General features: G+C 35.2%; 1 protein-coding gene, 1 long non-coding RNA gene and 1 other non-coding gene across 3 annotated transcripts; all 3 read left to right on the top strand.

Annotated features, from left to right (window-relative positions):
* Positions 1-793: 793 nt before the first annotated feature.
* Positions 794-2,768, top strand: LOC113334731 (aspartic proteinase NANA, chloroplast-like). The gene is made up of 2 exons (XM_026580944.1): positions 794-1,594; positions 1,778-2,768. The coding sequence occupies exons 1-2, from the start codon at positions 975-977 to the stop codon at positions 2,592-2,594; spliced, it is 1,437 nt and encodes a 478-aa protein (XP_026436729.1). The 5' UTR covers positions 794-974; the 3' UTR covers positions 2,595-2,768.
* A 582-nt stretch (positions 2,769-3,350) lies between these two features.
* Positions 3,351-3,985, top strand: LOC113334730. The gene is made up of 2 exons (XR_003352918.1): positions 3,351-3,550; positions 3,781-3,985. It is a non-coding gene; the product is annotated as an uncharacterized LOC113334730 (long non-coding RNA).
* An 11,456-nt stretch (positions 3,986-15,441) lies between these two features.
* On the top strand, positions 15,442-15,514 carry TRNAD-AUC. The gene has a single exon. It is a non-coding gene; the product is annotated as a tRNA-Asp (tRNA).
* The last annotated feature ends 439 nt before the right edge of the window (positions 15,515-15,953 follow it).

Genomic DNA, 15,953 nt, shown 5'->3' with positions numbered 1-15,953 from the left:
TTCGTTTTTTAGCAGAAGGCCCCAAATAATCACATTAGTCAAAACTAACCAGTTTTTTTACATATATCAGCCTTGAATTCAGCTGGAAGGAAATCATCTCGTGTGTGTATATTGAAAAACAAATGGTGAAGGACAGCAAATTTGACCCCAATAATTCTTTCAATGCCAACTGGCTAATTGACATAATGTCAAGCAAATCGTAGCGTCTGATAATGAACCACACGAAATAATTGTTAGCTGCATTAATAATATCAAATAATATCTCACTTTGTTTTTTTCCTGAAAGTAATTGAGATTCTTGTAATAATACTACTAGGCGTATGTATTTGTATCACAGAATGTCTTTTTTAGTTCGTTTTAGTGTAGAGTGCAAGCAAAGGGATTGAATTACTGGTGGTAATTTAGAATTATCGAGTTTACTCGGATTGTAGCTTAGGTCATACACATACTGCTCGTTTTGAGCTGTTTCAAACCTCTCAAGCGGTGCACCCTGAGCTGTTCTGAGACCTCCTCACTGTAGTAGTAGTACGTACGAACCGAGACTATATTTTATTTATATAAAAAATTAGTAAACCATCTAATTATCAGCAAATCATGAATCGGCTGATTGATTGTGTAGTGTAGCGTACCATTGTTGATTTTGTGTTATAAAATTTAATCGAGATACAAGAAAACAAAAACAACCTCATTTTGCGGTGACAAGCAACCATTGACAATCCAGTGCTGCATAAATAAAACCGATAAATAGACATAAAAATCTATCGATTGCAACGGCTTTTTTCTTCATCGATATCCTCTATAGGAAGAAAAATATAACACCTACCAAACTCACTCAAAAGATCAGATCAAAGAAACTAACTTTTAGCATTCAATTTTATGCAACAAGAACATTTTTCTTCTTCTGTTTTGAAGCCAAACAAATTCTTCTCCTCCTCCTTTATTATTTATTACTATACATGCTCCTGTCTTTTTAAATGACTACATCTTATTCATTTGCCGTTGTGTTCCATATTCTTATTATATTTTCCTCAATTTCGAGTTTCCCTAGTGGAGAGACAAAGAATGGAGACCGAGAAATGAGATTAGAATTAATTCATCGGCATTATATGGATGATGTTTCGGCACCGAAAACTCAATATGATAAGGTTAAGGATCTAGTTCAAGATGATCTGATTCGAGTTCGAATGCTATATGGTAGAATATCTCGTTATCATTATGATAATGGTAAAGTAGGAAAACATTCGTCGGCTATTATAATTACTACTACTAAGGCTTCCAATTCCTCGGCTGTACTACCTATTTCTTCTGCAGCTTATAAAGGAATTGGACAGTACTTTGTACAATTTAGAGTAGGAACTCCGTCTAAGAAATTCACATTAATAGTTGATACAGGTAGCGATCTTACTTGGATCAACTGTCGATACCGTTGTAAGAAATGCACTTCACGTACAAGGATGAATGATCACAGAATCTTTCAAGCTGCTAGATCTCTCTCATTTAAAACCATTCCATGCTCGTCCAACTTGTGCAAGAATCTTACATTTTCTTTTGTAACATGCCCTAGCAAGAGGGATCCCTGCCAGTATGATTACGGGTAATCATTATACTCTTACCATAAATTTTTACTCTCTTTTTTCCAGTCATTATTAGTTCCGAAGTCCTATGTTCTTAGTTCCCAGTGAGACAGACATTAATTTGGCTAAAACTAAACATGATGTATATTTACATTTAGTAAGGGACAAAGAAAATGTTGATTTTTTTTCCTAATATTTTACAGATACCAGGATGGATCAACAGCCCATGGATTTTATGCATATGAGACGGTGACAATGAGTCTCACAAACGGTCGGAAGACTAGACTACATGGTGTACCAATCGGATGCAGCTACTCCACTTCCACAGGCACATTAGGTGTTGTTGATGGTATTCTTGGATTAGGTTATAACGATAACTCATTTGCTACAAAAGCTACAGCCAAGTTTGGCAACAACTTCTCGTATTGCTTAGTCGATCATTTGAGCCCTAAAAATGTGTCAAGTTATCTAACATTTGGATACAGCAAACATTTGGTTTCGGGTTCTTCTCCACCAACCAACTTGCAGTTTACAAATATTCAAGCCATAGACGGGCTATATCATGTGAATATAGTCGGTATATCTATAGGTGGTTTGGTGCTCAAGATTCCATCAGAAATATTTTCCTTCCAAAATCAAGGCGGTGTAATCTTGGATTCTGGCTCCAGCTTAACATTTTTAGTTGAACCCGCTTACAAGACCGTTATGAAATATTTGATGGCCGCTTTCACAAAATTTAAACAAGTGAAAGACGAATCTTTTGAGTTCTGCTTTCAGTCCCAAGGTTTCCATGAATCGGCCGTGCCCAAATTAGTGTTTCACTTTGCGGATTCTGTTCGGTTTGAACCACACCTAAAAAGTTATGTAATCGATGTATCGGACGGAGTAAAATGCCTTGGATTCATACCGAATGCATGGCCAGGTATATCAATAATTGGGAACATTATGCAGCAGAACTTCTTGTGGGAATTCGATCTCAAGTGGAAAAGGCTGGGGTTTGCTCCATCAACTTGTACATAAAATTGAACCAGAACAAATTGTTGTAAAACTCGTATCCATTTTTGTTTGTTCATATCTCTTTTTCCGTGTGTTATTCTCAAATCTCCTTGTATTGTGAATTTATTATGTTTGGAGATCTCGGTATCTTTCTCTCATTTGTGCTACAATTGGCAACTCTTTCTTCATTTGCCTACACTACAGTCTACAGCATTGTTCAAATGAAAAAAAAAAATAGTTTGTATTTGCGACACTTTTCATTATTGTGCATTTTTTATTTGCACATACTACAGAACAGGACATATACTGTTTTGACGGTTTATTTTTACAGTTTAAAATAAATAAAAGATCAAAACAATAAGACTTTTGGGTCAGGTAGTGCTCATAAATTAAGGCGACGTTCACGCTACCTGCTATTAATATGCGGCTGCCGATGCAACCTGCCTACGCAGCAGGTCGGAAAGGCTGACCCGACCCGCAGGGTTAATCATAACTTTTGTTGTTAAAACAGGTTTGGTAAGGTTTGCATTTCAGGACTCGTGACCCGTCCAACCAGTCGATAACGTGATTCATTGTTAAATTACTAAGTACCTAGCTCTACGATGCTGGTGTTGCAGGATCTTTGGCCGATGTATGTGTCCCATTTACACCTTAGCCCGTAAATAGAGTTTTAATCACAATGTCTCCCTCTTGTATATATGGGGAGGGAAGGGATCGGCTCACAGCTTTAGAATGACAGAGTCCCTCACAAACTCTCTGGCTGCGATTAAATTTAAAAACACAAGCGATCCACGACCCAGTTAATATGGTCCGGTAAGTTCATTTAATCTGTCTTCGAAGTCCGAAGTCCGAACAACACCCATCTCATTCTTCTTTTCTCTCGATCCTTCTCTTCCTCTTTATACAACCAGATTTGTCATCAATTGATGAGTTCTTTGATTTTCTTTCCGACAAACGCTTAAAATCTCTAAAGTGAATATGTAAGTCAATCTTTTATCTATTTGATTTCTAGGGTTTTAATTTGGGGATTCAGATTATGGGTTTTAATTTGAATCATAGATAAACAATATCAATCAATGATTCATTGTCATTAACAACTCCCAATAGTTTATTACAACTAACCACCATTTTGATTTACTGGTTTTCATATGAAATCCTTGAATTTCAAATTTCCAAACATTAACTAGGCAATTCAACTTCCTTCTTACAGGAAAACTGGTACCACCATTGTTGGTCTCGTCTGCAAGGTAGAATTTGAACCAGAAAGATCAAAGATGGGTTAGGCAGGGTTACATTGCTCCTTGTCTCTGCCTGTACACGGCTTAATTTTTTCTTTCAACTTATCAAATCCATGCTTTAAGAGTGTAATTATGATAACGTTTGCATTTTAGCTTTCTTTCAAAGTTTTCAATTAATTTCTTTTGCCGTTCAAGAGTGGAAAGAAGAACACCGAGAAAGAGGAAAGGTCGGGACTCGGGAGTAAATACAGTAACAAAAGTAAAAAAATGTGAACTATCAAAATGGGTGGTGGATAAAGTCAGTAAACCCGCATGTTCTTAAACTAAATCGCAGCCATACAATACAACAAAATCCATTGGCTAACGGAGTTTGTAAGGACTGTCATCCGAAGTCTGTGACCCGATCCTTTCCCGGTGAATATTTCTCCTTCAACATGGTATCAGCATGGGTTTACCAACTGTGTACTTTTTTTCCTCGCGTTTTTAGGGGCCACCGAAAGGATTTAGGGGCCATCAATTTATACCCAGCCAAAGACTTTAGTTAAGGGGTACCCTATATGATATTGAAGTTACATAAATGTCCTTCTGGTAAAACTGCCAAATAAAAAAAAATTCTACTCATTTCAACTCTTCTTCTTCTTCCAGTTTCATATTATTTTCCGATTGTGGAAGAAAAAAAAACTTTCGCTCGTTCTTGTGTTCAACCGAAACATCGCCGCGAATCGTAAAATCAAAACATCGTCGATTCGTTTATAAAACAATGGATAAGGGAAATAAAACCCACAGACCTAGAACCAAAAACGTTGCTCGGGGTATCGATCCAAAGATTGAGATTTTAGCAAGAAATAAAGAAATTGTTGCTGCAAATGAAGAAGAACGCGAAGAACGCGAAGAAGAAGTACCCGTCGATGTAGTCGGTGGTGGCGATTCCGATAGTCAAATACTTCGTCAACTTCAAATGGCCCCAATTAGGTAAGAATCTATCATTTTTGGGGTTTATTTCGCTTTAATTCGACGAATCGAGAAAAAAAAATTCTAGGGTTTTCGATTATTTATCCAGATTCGGGCGATATTCATGCTTATTTACTTCCGAATGTAGTCGTGTTCTTCATTTCTCAAGAACACCGACAGTATTTGGGAGAAATATTTTATGGTTATCGGCCGAATATTACTGGCCATATCTTCTTGGATACAAACTGGTAATAATCGGTAGTTTAATGAATTTTTTGGCTCCCGAATATATTTAAGTAGACACACAGTATTCGGAAGTACACTCACTACCGAATATATATATATATATATATATATTGAAAAAATCTCAAAATTTCTGATATAGGAAAAATCCCATTTTGGGGCCAGTATTTATTCGGAAGACAATATAATGGTTTATACCTCCGATTGTGTAGGATAAAATTTTAGAGTTTCTGAACTCCAGTTGATGAATATTCGGTTGTAAACATGTTTAGATATATTCCGACTGTTTTTCATTCGAGAAAAATATGTGTCTTCTTACTTCCGAATTTGTTCATTCGGGTTATAGTTGTGTACTTTGTCTTCCGATTGTGTAGGATGAAAAATTTAGAGCTTCTGAACTCCAATTGATGCATATTCGGTTATAAATATGTTTAGTTAGCTTTCGATTGTTTTGTATTCGGTAACAGTATGTGTCTTCTTACGTCCGAAGTATGGCAAGCAATGTTCAACAACGGCATGTTATACTTGTTTGTTTTATAAGTAGCATCTATCAACAAAATTTGATGAAAGCATTGAGCCAATTGGATCATTTTGGGATGTGCCAAGAAAATACGAACCACTATACCATCCTTTTCTTCCCTTCTCAAGGTGTAGCCGTGTAACTCCGCTAACCACTCTGATTGTTGCATGACTGTTCTACCATCCCATTCAGTCCTTTTGATCGTAGTTAGGGCCGACTTAATTGTAGAAAAAGAAGACAAGTTGTCGGGGTCGTCCACCTTTATTTTACTTAAGATCGCACTCGCTTTTTGGATCCGCATAGACCTCACCGTCAGCATTTGATGTGGTTTTAACTTGGCAACCATTACATGTCCAATTAAATCCAACGGATCATCATAGTTGTGACAACCGTTATCAATTTTATACATTTTATACTCTTTATCTTTAATACCATCGGGCTTATAGAAGACAATCTTAAATGGGCATCCTATCTTCTTGGTATTGCTTCGGTATTTCCTATTCGTCTTCCGTACGTACTTACCATTCTTTCCCTCGTGACTCTTTCGCGTCCCACCTCGTTCACAAATCATTTCAAATCGAGTGTCACTAACATGATTATTTTGAACTACCACGCACATGTTATCTTTTGCCTTGTTCATAAGTCATTCCTTTGCCTCCTTCTTACTTCCAAATGTTTAAAATGCATAAAACAAAACAAATCTAATAAGCATAACCATTTAACATATAAATAATAAAAAAAAAGTAGTAATGAGTATACCAAATCGTTTGCATAGTATAGGGAAGTGTCGGGCCTCAAATAGAAATCATCAACAAACTCTTCAACGGCCTGCATATGAAAGCAACAAATTATTATACAATAATCGGAGGTTATTAAATAAGTCAAACTGCCGAATATACTATATTCGGAATCCTATCGGTTACCCAAAACACCCGATTTATGCAAATGAATGTACACAGTTTACTGAGTGCAAAAATGATATAATCGGAAGCTAAAATATATAGTAAAACAACCAAATATAAATAACCGGGAGATAACTTTAATCGATAAACATCCGATTTTCAAGTTTTCGGAAATTTTATTTTGAGGTCACTGTTATATTCGGCAGTCAAATAATGTTAAACTATTACCGATTGTAAAGCATAAGAATACTGAGTTTTGAAATTTTTTGAGGAATTCGTTTTTTGGGTCATTCGGGGGTAAATAACTCTACATAACTACCGAATGTAGATTTTTTTGGAAAACCAGTTTGGGGTTTTTTCTCATATTCGGCAGTAAACTACTATCTTGGAACTATCGAATATACATATTTGGTACTCTGTGTGTTATATTCGTAAGTTTATTCGAGAAATTATCTACCGAATCCGGGTAGTTCATGGCATTCAATGCATGCAATAATCGGTTTTTCTTGTTTACAAAAGCACACAAACGCATGCAAATCGAGTATTTGAGTTTCTTAACACAATACTTGTGTTTTACATGCATCGTTAGCTTCAATATCAGGCGATTCTCCATTTTCTTCCATGAAAGGGTCGTCTAGGTTTTCCTCTCCACAAAAGTTTGGATCATTCAACGTATACCGCAAATCGTCTTCGCCATGATTCTCACCTTCTTCTTCATATCCATCCATTTTTGTAGTGATAAAATGGGTTTTCCCTTTTTTCCTTCACCTTCTTCTCTATAACTCTAACAACTCAAAAATGAAAAATAAATGGAAAAAATGAAACAGAAATCATTCTAATACTGCACCGACTACAATCGGAAGTCGGGGTAATATTTTGGCTTCCGATTGAAATCGGAGGATAAAAATGTTATCATATCCTCCGAATATATAAGGGTAATTTTGCCATTACAAATTACGCGAGATAAGGGCTGGCTACATTTTCCTTTGGGTGACCTTTTTTGTTTTATTGTTGGCCCCTAAATCCTTTTGAGTGGCCCCTAAAAACGCGAGGTTTTTTTCTTTATCGTTCGACACTTCTTCAATATTAGTGTGGTCCTGATCTTATTGTTTTTATACGTAGAAACTACCATGTAATCTTAGAAATAGTATAATAGAGTGGGTTTGGTCCAGTTGACCTAGTCAACTGTCTGTTTGGTCCTTTTTTAAAATACTCCGTTTGTTTTAAAAAGACCGTCCTCTATTCCATTTTGGTATGTTTCAAAAATGTATCCAACTTTTATTTATAGTCATATTTTTCCAATGAACTCTCTAACATACCCTTAAGTTTTTTATATTCATAAATTCTTTTTTAATAGGATCCAATCTAAAATATTAATGAAATCTGTATAATAATAACTGTTATAAAAAAGGTGCACTTTGTCTCCTTGATCAAAGAGTCAATCAATGGACAGGATTTACCGAAAATTGTCATCCGGCGGTCGGGATCATCTGGATCGAGTTTAACTTGGACGGCTGGGAATGATAGGCTATGTTACGCGGTGGGTTCAGCGTCAACGGGAATAAAGTGGGGTGATCCTTAGGGCCGAGTATAGATGGAACATCAGAGCCGTAGTTTCCTCCGATCCTTTTTCCTCTCTTCTCCCTGAAAGACCTGAAATACAATACAGATTATCGAAGAGGTATAGATCTCGAAATCCCATTGCAGCAAAGCCTGATTTATCAATTATTAAGTTACTCCTTTGTATTGGTTCTAATAAGATCCGTGAGATTGCTGCAATTTATGATATTAGGTTTGGGCCGAATTATTGTTTTATAGGTTTATCTATTTCTAGGGTTTTTAGCTCCTACTTATTAGTTTTATGATATTGGTTCTCTTTCTGCTTTGCATGTTGATTCCAAGAGTATTTTCTCCCGTTGTTATTGTTAATATTGTTCCTAAAAATCATGATAATGATGGTTTTTTATTCTTTACCGTATGTAGAATTATGGAAGCTTCATGCAAGCTTGGTGCTAAGTTTTTATACACTCGCAGGGGTTTACCGGGGTTGAACGGAGAACACGATCGTTGGACTGGAAAATTCCCATATGCTATTTAGTAAAGAAATTTTGCAAGGAACCAGCCTGATATATGGAGATAGCAGTTGAAGAAATCTTTTGTCCATGCCACTAATGTATATCAAGTAAGCATGAATAGACACCTATTGAAGGTTAAACTATTTGTGAGGCTCTAATTTCGTTCAGCCAGCTTGCTCTGCACTTTGTTTGTTTATCCATATGGAACACCAGTTTCAGGGCTAAGAACACATTATTATTTGAATATTTGTTGATGTAAACAATTTCAGGGCAAATAACTCTATCACTGGGAAAGGCGTCGAAGTTGTTGTATACGCTGATATTGTAGGAGAAATCCTTATTTTGTTTGCAAAATCCTGAGTTCCAAACCTTATCCAGGTACAAATGATCATTCTAATATCCATTGTTTCGATTATCTGCTTATCTCTTTTCATTCATTTTTTCCTTTTTGATTTTTTTCTGTTCTATCTATAAGATTCATTTGGAGCAGATTTAACATAAGACTGGATAGAACATGACTCACCGATATGAGGAAATGAGATAGTAATTGATGCTTTTATATGTGTTAATCAGCACCCTATATGTACACCTTACGTTAGCCATGTATAAGTTCTAGGACTTTCCTTACTTCTTTATACCAAGGTGAGTGCTTCAGAATGTCTCTATTGGACCACCAATACGATACTTGCATTTGAGTTGTTTTGCTCAAGATCAGAAATTTAAAATTGGCTTGGACATGACCAGTTACTCATCAAGATGAGGTGATGAAATTGTAAATGATGCTTTTATATGTGTTTAGCCAGCACCCGATACATACACCTTACGTTATCCATGTATCATTGTTCTAAATAACTATGGTGTTCAACTGACATGTGCCAGGAACCTGTTCTAAGCAGCTATGATGTTTGATTTTCTGTGTTTCATCTGTTTATATCCTACGTTGATTGGGGTTTTTGAAAGATTTATTCTAGGGTTTTTAACTCCACCTTACTCCACCGTCTCAGCCACTACCGGTTGTTGTAGATGATGCTTCACCGCCATCTCAACTTGTAACTGCAACATCAACTCCTCTTTCATGTGATTCCTGCCAAAGTAAATCTTTCTTTCTCTCTATTAAATAATGTATCTACCAAACTCAATGTTCAAATTTGTGTTAATTTATCAAATGTTGTGTTGGTTTTCATTTGCAGTCAAAGGCTATTCATTTTCGATTGTTCTATGTCTATTTTTTACTCTCATATGAAGTTCTAAGGAAGATATGATATGCTAAGGAAGATCTGATCAGTACATCTTGATCTTGACAATTGGGGCTCTGAAAATACACATAATGAGTTCTGCAGGTGAGTTTTTCTCTTATGAGTGCTTTTGTTACAACAAATTAATATTATCCAAAGTAGTGATTAGAGGTTGCTCTGTTGATGTGCTTGAATGGGTCCGTATGGGTTGTTGTTATTGTTCATTTTATTTCATAAGTACTTGATATTCAATGGTACTTATACACTAATGTTTGAATCAATGTATTGTACTACTGCGATATTCAATGGTTATGGCAGAATCTGTAGTGGAATTGCAGGAAGTGGCCATATTAGGTTCAAGTCAATCAGAAGCGAAATTGACTTTAAAAATATTACAGAAAAACAACTTTGCATGGTTCTACGTATGAGTAGATTGCAATTTTATTTTGTTTATTTTTTGTTTGTTGGTACTTCTCCAGAACATATTGTTGTTGGAGTACGCTCTGATTTAGAGTTCCTAAAATTCCCAATGAACATATTGCAGTAACTATTTACTCAGCTTCCTGGAAGAACATTTAGAATAGCCTACAGAGAGTATTCATTCGTTTTAGAATCTAGAACAACTTATTGGTAATTTGCTGATATTTTTTCATTGTATCAGTCATCGCCCTGACGCCCTCACGGTTTCTTTTAATGCTTTGCTTCCTGCTTATATCATGTTCTGATTCACCAATGATTTTTTTTCCTGCTTTCAATCTTTTTTTGCATTTGTCTGCTTTATGGGTTTTGATTTTTAGATTTTATATGATGCAATTGTGAATAGCCTTCTTATGGTTTTAGTTTTTGTTCTGTCTATTTTTGCATTCAATCTTTTGAGAAATTGAGATTTCTTTTTGATTTGATTTTTGATGTTATTGGATATTGATTGTTCTTTATTAGGGTAAAATCTTTTGATTCAATCTTCAAATTTATGGTGTGTACTTCCGGAGAAGTAAATACTTAGTTGTTACAATTCTATATAGTCTCCCTCCCATGTAAGTCTACAATTGTTTTTCAATAACCATTTGTTATTTTCTGATAGTAGGAACTCATTGAAGAGCTTGCGGTATATATATTATCATTTGATAAAGATGCATACGGAGAAAGTGGTCCATTTAATTTTCAAAAGATTTTACTGATGAGATAGAGCTTAGTTCAAAATCTTACACTATTGGGAATCCTATGGGTGGTTACCAAGTTAATGGTTGTCTCAAATACATACTAGATAACCAAACAGGTATTAAATTTACTATTTTATTTTTTGTCTCAAATCTTGATTCAAAATTTTGAATTTTCTTGAAATACATACCAATAAGATTAAATCTCACTTTTCTTCACCAAAACACGAGTGGGTGGTGGTCAGTCCTGTGTACGTGTTATGGTTGCTCATGTGTGAATTATTTCTCTCCAACACTGCTCCCTTACACTTCAACAATGCCGAATAAACAAAGACTACAGAGACACTGTTATTTGAGGAACATCCCAATCAGGATCATCAAATGGATGTAAGCAACACACTCAATCCGGTACCTTTTACTTGCAAACTGCATTATAGGACGTTTCTCCTTTCATTTGTTTGTTTTTTGTGATGAAAATAGGTACGCCTTGATATTGATTGTTCACGTGGTTGCTGTGATAATTAATTTTTTAAATATATCGGCACTTCAAATACCTAGATGTCTTGCCACGACTTGCACATCATCTTAATGAATGTATATCTTCCGTCCACAGCCAAGAAATATTTGTCCCTGTTGCACCTCTTTTGCATTGCAAAACTGAAGATGCGGCGACAGGACATAAATGTAGGTAAATATTCATAATATCATTTCCTTTTTAATGATGTACTTGCATTTATTTCTGTTGCTCTGAAAGTAGCTGCTTCATATCCTTTTTCTGGTATCCTTTTTGTATCCTTTTTGTTTTTCATCGAACGAATGGCATATTCTTATGGAAACCTAGCCAGTTTTGCAGTTTGCAAGCAATAACAAACTTTAAACGATGTAGTCTATGATCATATCGTAGTTCTCGAATAGCTGCTTCTGTATGCTTACCGTAGTAATCAGTTTTGCAATACAAAACTTTGTAGAATGTAGTGCATTCATATTATGATATTCTATTTTTCTTAAATACTAAATAAAACTAGGTTTTAATACATTGGATTAATCAATTGGTCTGTAAAAAATTAATACTACTCCGTGATTTACAAAGGGTACCGGGACATACATCTTTAGTACTAGCTCCCTCCTGATCTACAGATTTTTTTCTTGAAGCATCTACAGACGATTTGAACCCTTAACACTCATGGGTCAGCCCTAGCTAGGCCTTTCTAAACAATATGCTGAACTACTATATTCTATAAAAGTTCGGCTAAGTTACGCCATGCATGGGAATTTCCGTCATGAACTCTTGATGTAACAAGTCCGGAGTGCTTTCTGAGGTCATCTTTCTTGGTTCTCTATATGGTTCAATCATTCAAAGGTTAAAAGTTGGTAGAATTACGAATTAAATTAAATTTTAGGTTTATTTACAAAAGAATTATATTTTTCATCTAAATTTTAATCATGGCTTCCCAGTCGTGATTTTTCAAATTATAAAGTTTGGGTATTCAATTGAAGATGTTTTTATGTATTTTGCTTAATATTTTATTGTCTAAAGAGGTATTCTATCGCCCGATGGCATTGTTGTCCTATCGTCTGCTCTTTGTTGCTAGCCTAAACTTGAGTTTGATATTGTCAGTTAGTTGAGACATGCAGATAATTGATTTGTGTAAATTAAACCTCTTCTTTCATGTCTCAACTAGATCAACATTATTAGTAATTTCACTATTAGTGGTCTTTTTATTTTTTTTTTCAAATTGGGGGTTTTGTATCTTCTAGCAAATTTCTAAGGCTTTAATTATTAATTCTTATGTATTTATCGGTTTTTTTTCTGTCGCACAAATTTTCTACACAATGTCAACGAAATAAGCTTCTTTCTTTATTTCCTACAGAACATCAACCAAATCAGCTTCTTTTTTTGTGTGGTTCTTTCTCGACTTACTACCATTCATATCATCTTGGTGCCTATGTCACCAATTGGATTCAAATATATAAATCGCTTCCCCTTTCATTGTAATGATGTCTTTAGTTCTTTGTGATTTTTTTCTCCCAGTGTTGGATTTGTACTACAACACCTGCCATGTAGTCTGTAGGGTTATGCAAGCTTCCGTAAATGTTGGTGGCTACCTATTCGCAACAAGTTTTCCTTTGGAAGCGGCTTCGGATTCTTCGTGTAAGATTAGGCTTTATATCTCTTTAGAGGGTTTTGGAGAGAAATTTGAGTTCTCCTGAGGGTGTTGGTGGTGTTTTGACCGGTGATGTTGCTATTGGATATTGTTGATGTTGTAATGTGAGTCTTTTCTGATGATTTTCTCTTGAAACTCAATTTTATTTGAATACCTAAAATTACTGATTATTTCGTATATTGGGTTCTTACTTTCATAAAGTATTTTTTTCTTTGAAGTAGACGACTGCACAACAGGCTACAGATACAAGCAATGGCTATGCAGATGTTGAAAGTTCGGATTCTTTCGTTGGTTTTAGGCCTTGGTAAGATTGTGTGTACATCCTTTTTTAATAGTAATTTTGTTTGGTTACTGATGTGAGTAATATAAAGGTGCTTAATAAACGTGCAGGCCATTCCATCTGTATTTTATTGTAATTCATTGTCTCGGCTAACATCTTTCAGTTTGAACCCTCATTTAAGAACCACGACCATCACTTTTGATGTGTGGAAACAATGTGTCTTAGAGATGGCTAATCTTGGTGTATTGGACTTGATTCAACTAATCCAAATAGTCATGTGGAAGTAGCATCCACTTAGTTAACCTCAAGTGGCGTTATTGTGGTACCCTACCAAATGCGTATGTGATTTTCTTCTTAATTTGCTTATCTAATAGAATAGAGGACTTCTGAGTTGGTAGGAATGGGTTTAGCGAGAACAGAAGACAGAAAATAGTAAATGCATGACCTGATGATTTTTTTGTTGTGGATATTAGAGATGCTGACTAATAGAAAATTGTAAAGGGTTTCTACGTTGGTACATGCAATTCAGGTTGGGAGGATTTTATTTGTTCAACTTAGGAACTGTTCTGGAATAGGAATCTCTAAGGTTAACTTGCTCATAATAGAAAACAGGAATCTCTAAGTTCACTGTTGCATCTTTGCTTTGAATTGAAACCTTCAAAAGCAATTGAGAATGAGAATTATGCTTTAGCAATTGGAATTTGAGATCAAAATTCAAAATTAGATAATGGCATGACGAGGTGACTTTATTAGAACTATTTATGTCTATGACATCGATCAACAGGTTATGTATTCAAGCTTCTATATAATTTTTTGTTTGCATACTTATTCATGAAACTTGACGTCCACGAGTATTGCTTTGTCAATTAGTTTACTGGAGAACAACTTGCAGCACTCTTTGTAGATTGTTGGTATATGCGGTGAATGATCTTTATAGAAACCTCTTTGATGTCATATGTGAAGCATTTTTTACAAGTTTTTCATAGTTCCAATTCTTGGGACCCACAATTTGTAATCTTTCACTGCTCAATTTGTGTGTTGCTGGGATACAACTACTTTAAGAAGTTATATCTTAGAAAAAGCGGATCTGAATCTAATGGGACCAGTGAAAACTTGATAATTATTGTTGTAAAATACTTTGCTTTCATTGCAATAGTAGGACAGGTAATATCATCTTTTGTGTTAAAATAATTTGCTTGGTTGGTTGTGAAACATCCATAATCTTGTGACATACCATCTTAGATCGTATTCAGTTTTTCTTTAGTAATTGGAATCTGCAAATAATATATAATATGGTACATCATTAGTTCTACTAAATTAGGGGTCTAACTTTCTTTTGATGCATGCTGAATAGTTTTCTATAATTTTTCGACTTCATGTAGTTCCGATAGTCTAATTACTTACTTTACTTTGGATCCACTGAATACAACATATTCAAGGATGCAGACAAGTGCCTTTGGGATCTGGGAAACCCTGTCAGATGCACATGGAGTATGCCTTTGATAATATTGGCATTTCACTGATATTGACCTTCAATCAGCAGTTATTCAGGTATTCTTCTATACCTTCAAATAGGAAACTTATACATGTAAAGATCATGTGCAAAGCGAAAGGGGAATCATATGTAACCTATGCCAGGTGGATATTCATGTCTCTATAGGTGTGGTTGTTAATGAGATTTTTTTTTTCATCTTAATAGGATCCTGGAATTATGTTTTCTTCAATTCATGTGTTATGGCTATTTTATTTCAACTCTCTCTTTTATTGGTAGTGTTTTTTTCCCCTTAATATCCCATGTTTAGATCCATGTTACCTAATTTGGATCTTGGTCATAGCCATGGCTGAATAATATGGTATCTGCAAAAATATTAGTATTTTTGTTAGAGAAAAAAACTAACGGGAACTTATAGTTTAATAAAAGAATAAATAAATTTCAACTAATAGTAAAGTTGCTTCCTATGAATGTTCTTTTTAAATTATTAACTACCTACAATATATGACTACGTAATTACATCCTTTTTACAAATTATGTTTTTCCAACCCTAAATTACTCTTGGGATGGTAAGCACAGTACCATACAGTTCACTCATGTAATCACTTTTCTTGCTGTCTTAGCTCAAACGGAAGAGCACATGGTTATCAACCATGTGGTTGTGGGTTCGACTCCCATAGATGGCAATGTTATTTGAGTAGCCTAAAACCTCACATGCTTCCGTTGACAATATTATCTCTTCATTACGTAGTGCACACATGCATGGGATCAAGAGGGGTGTCATATATCATCTCGGTACATGGGAAGCATCTGATTGGAACAAGCTAATTCTCTGTGAAGTCTTTCAGAGCAACGATATTCATGGGTGAAGGGTAGATGATTCAACAAGTGAAACCCTGGGAACTGGAGTGTGTGCATTTGAAACCTTACAGATTCCATCTTTGTCATAATAGTTGACATTGGAGTACTTGACCTGAGCACAAATATATAGGAGCAACATAAGTTTCTGGAGAGATATCACAAGAAGGTATAGTTTGCCTGGATTCTAGACCATGATACCTGTAATGCAATTATAACGTAGCTTTTGAGTAGAAGGCATCTAGATTAACCACTTTAAAAAGCAAA

This window comes from Papaver somniferum, chromosome 1 (assembly GCF_003573695.1).
Source record: "Papaver somniferum cultivar HN1 chromosome 1, ASM357369v1, whole genome shotgun sequence".
Lineage (NCBI taxonomy): Eukaryota > Viridiplantae > Streptophyta > Magnoliopsida > Ranunculales > Papaveraceae > Papaver > Papaver somniferum.
This window is presented reverse-complemented; position numbering and strand designations above follow the sequence as displayed.